Source organism: Dinoponera quadriceps, unplaced genomic scaffold (assembly GCF_001313825.1).
Source record: "Dinoponera quadriceps isolate SergipeBrazil2010 unplaced genomic scaffold, ASM131382v1 scaffold777, whole genome shotgun sequence".
In the NCBI taxonomy this organism is placed as follows: Eukaryota; Metazoa; Arthropoda; class Insecta; order Hymenoptera; family Formicidae; genus Dinoponera; species Dinoponera quadriceps.
This window is the reverse complement of record NW_014555488.1, coordinates 2,705,277-2,709,181: the sequence shown is the minus strand read 5'-3', so window position 1 is coordinate 2,709,181 and position 3,905 is coordinate 2,705,277. Positions and strand designations below refer to the sequence as shown.

General features: G+C 60.0%; 1 protein-coding gene across 1 annotated transcript; it reads right to left on the bottom strand.

Moving 5' to 3' along the window:
* Positions 1-1,696: 1,696 nt before the first annotated feature.
* Positions 1,697-3,214, bottom strand: LOC106744357 (silk gland factor 1-like). Its single transcript, XM_014619041.1, has one exon. It carries the CDS (start codon positions 3,212-3,214, stop codon positions 1,697-1,699), a length of 1,518 nt encoding a protein of 505 aa, XP_014474527.1.
* Positions 3,215-3,905: the final 691 nt, after the last annotated feature.

Genomic DNA, 3,905 nt, shown 5'->3' with positions numbered 1-3,905 from the left:
AAAATAGAAACGCGCCGTCATTGTCGCGAGAATTGATTTCAATCAACGGGTTAAAGTGTTCTACGCGCGATATTCGGCGACGTTGAAACACCGGGCGCGCAATTCGGCGCGGGTCTCGTGCGAGTAATCCCCGAGTGTTCAAAAGTGCGTTCGCTCGATAATACACGCGAGTGTATAATAAATGCAATTACAGCTGAACGATAAATTGCTAAAGGGTGGAGAGAGACTCTATGTAATTTACGTTCGCGTAGTTTATTTGTGCAAATTATTACGAGAAGCGATAACGCACAATGCGACGTGGAAAATTGCTTGTTTACAACCCGTCGCCGCGAGCGGAGGGAAAGAACGCTAAATAGTTCGCGAGGTCGACATTACCGAGCGAGACGGCATCACGTCGGGAGAACTTATCTCCCGGTCGCTTCTGAAAATAGCGATAAAAATTACTCATCGACGTTCGATTAAACACTCCGCGCGATTCGACGCGCGATACGCAAAAGAAATGCGGCAATAATTGATTCGGGATGGCAAAACGATACTCAAGGTGCAGCGAGATCTCGAGATCAACGACCGCTCTCTCCGATGAAGAGCGAATCATCGAGGCGCTTCGATAAATCCAAAGGAATCCTCGCTATCGGGATCGATATCGCTCGACGATCGTGTTCGGCGAATTCGCGCGACTGAAAAATTAACGTTAATTTCGTAATCGGACAACGCGGAGTATCGTCGAGGACGACGATACTCGACGGGGGCTCTCGAGCGCGGGCGCCGCGTATAATCGCGCGCGGTAATCCCGATGCCGATAATGCGCGAAAAGTAGAACATACCGGCGAGATGCAGGCTGTATCGGGTAAAAGTGCGTATCGACGTCACACTCGAGCGGCGTATCGCGAAAAACTCTCACGCGAACTTCAGCGGAACCGCGCGCGATTGTGCCCGATAAACGCGAGAACGGTGTGATTCAGTGCGACTCGATTATTCAGACATTTCCGCCGAACACCTTTCTTCCGCGACGTTCGAATTCACCGGACGAGTTTTGCGATAAAACGACGATAACGAAGGGAACGACGGAGGAAAAATGGAATGGAAGAACCGTGAAAACGTTAATGAATTTCTCTTCTGCCGACGATAGCGGCTTAAAATCCGCTTTATCACGACTGTTGTTTGCAATTGTACTTGAAACGGTGCTTACCGATCCGTTTGTTCGACCGACAACCCGGTACTTGAATCGTCGGTTTACACGGGCATTAATTATCGCACGCGACCGATCGATGGTTCGTTCGCGAAGAAAAGCGAAAATGTACCATCCCGTCTCCAGAGCGCCGACCGCTCGAGCGACTTTAAGAAACAAAAGACAAGGTGAAAGGGTGATTCTGCCGCCGGGACGATGGACCGCGCGATCGAACAACAGCCCGGCGAAGCCCGGTGACAGTAGTACCTTGCCGGGCGTCTACCGTCTGTAGACGACGGTACTCTCCTCCTCCTCGTCCTCGTCGTCGTACTCGTCGTCGTCGTCGGGCGACCAGCAGGCGACGCGTCGCCGCGACACCCGCGGCGACGACGACGAGAAGGTCGACGAGATGGTGGTCGTCGGCTCGGGCAGCCTCGGGGGTGGCATCGGAGGCGCGGATGCGGCGGTGGCGACGTAAGCCGCGGCGGCAGCGACTCAGGCCAAAGCGTAGGGGTGGGTAGCGTGATGTCACAAGCCCGGCGCCGCGGTGGCGACGGCGGGCGGCGGGGGCGCGCTCGTGGTCGCCACGCTGGTTACGTGATGGTAGAGCGGGCTCTGGTAGTACTCCTGGTGATGATGATTCGTCATGTGCATCGGCCCGGCGCCGTTGGTGCCGGCGTGCATGCCGTTGTGATGGTGATGCCCGGGCGGCGCCGAGTGCGCGTGCGGGTGATGCGGCGAGCTGAAGTTGGCGTAGCTCTGGTGCAGCTCGTACATCTTCATCTCGGGCGGCTTGGTGTCCTGGGCGCCGGGCGAGGTGCCGGCGGTGTCGCGCGGCAGTAACCTGTTGATGCTGAACGGATGACTGGTGGCGGTGTAGAGCGGCTCCTGCTTGAGACTGCCGGTCATACCGTGATGCAGGCTGCCGGTGTCGGACAAGAGCGACTGGTGCAGGCTGCGATTCACCATGGCGGAGAGCTCGTCGTGAGCGGCGCCGAGCTCGGGCCCGAGCAGACCGCCTATGTCGGTGGTGTCGCTCTTGAGGACGGTGTGGTGCTGATGCAGGCCCGCCGTGTGATGGTGATGGTGCGTGGACACCAGCGAGTGCAGGTCCTTGTCGTCCTGCTGCTGAGGACCGCCGTGGTGGATGGAGCCGCCGGTTTTCTTCGAGCCCGGCGCACCCTCGTGAGTGGGCGGACTGTGCTGGCCGGCGATGGTCGCGCCGGCGGCCGCGGCAGCGGCCGCCGCCGCCACGTGATGCTGCTGGTGCTGTTGGTGCTTGTTGGTCTGCCTGGTCAGCTCCTTCTTCTCGTCCTTGAACCTCTTCTGCCGGCGCAGGTAGCAGCCGTTCTCGAACATGTTGCCGCTGTCCGGGTGGAGGGTCCAGAAGGAGCCCTTGCCGGGCTTGTCGGGCGTGCGCGGCACCTTGACGAAGCAGTCGTTGAAGCTGAGCGAGTGCCGGATGGAGTTCTGCCAGCGTTGCTGGTTCTGCCGGTAGAACGGGAAGAGGTCCATGATGAACTGATAGATCTCCGAGAGGGTGAGCATCTTGCTGGGCGCGTTCTGTATCGCCATCGTGATCAGGCTGATGTAGGAGTACGGCGGCTTGGCGTGCGTGTAGCTGCGCCGGTAGGACTTGTCGCTGCGCGCCCGTTGCAGCGCCGAGTTCGGCGAGTCCGGCTCGGAGAGGGACAGGGGATCGCGGCTGACAGCGGCACCGGCCGACGGCGTGAGCGGACCGTATCCGACGGCGCTCATGCAGGCACCGCCGGCGCCCATGGAAGCGCCGCTGTAGCCACCCATGCCGCCGCCGCCCATCGACGCCATCCCCATCGCCGAGCTCATGCTGCTCATGTTGAAACCGCTGGCGCCCTGCGGGCTGCAACTCGGCCCGACTCCGACGCCCATCGTCATGCCCATCGAGACGCAGCTGTTGATCGAGTTGATCGAGCTGTACGTGGGCGCCATACTGCCCATGCCGGACATCGCGGCGCTGGTCATGGCACCCGCGTCGCCGTACAGCTTCTGCGACTGCAGCATGGTCATAGAGCTCACCGGCGCCGGGGTGGGCTGCTGCCGCGTCGTCAAACGGGAGTCATGAAAGCCGCGATACCACGGCTGCTGGCAGTCCGGTACTCCCTTAATCTTCCCACCCGGACGGCACCGGGCGAGACGCGACGCTCCGCCGAGTCGATCGCACAGAACGCCGGCTGCTCAGATATCCACCTCGCGCCGAGAGATTCACCGAGAATAGAATCGGCTTTCTTCTTCCCGCGGCATGTCGACGACACTGAACACTGAATCGGAACGGGAGAGCGCCTCCCTTTACGAACCTCGCTCAGGAGATACTCTCCCGGGCACACACTGGACTGCGTCCGTTTCTCGTACGGCGACGACGGTGCAACGAACAACGTCCTCTTCCTCCCGCGAACGGTGCACAATGCGTTTGTTGAAGACGCGCACTCGACGGGATGCGGACGAGCGAGCGAGCGCGAAAGGGCTCACACCCCGCGGTAGATAGGGGTAATTGTTGCTCCGACAACACAAGGACGCGACAAGGTAGAGAGAGAGTGTATGTCGAGTAACGGGGAGGACGAGTGCGCGAAACAACAACCACCACCGGAGCCTGGGCTCGCACGGGCTCTCTCTTCGTCGACCGCGCGCGCGGTCAGTTATTTGATCGAGCGGGGCCTGTTTGAGACCACCTCACCTCACCACACCACTCCGCCTCGCTTCA

Excerpts from the sequence above, each read along its gene's own strand:
- LOC106744357 (XM_014619041.1), bottom strand. The coding sequence starts at position 3,214 with ATGACCATGCTGCAGTCGCAGAAGCTGTACGGCGACGCGGGTGCCATG.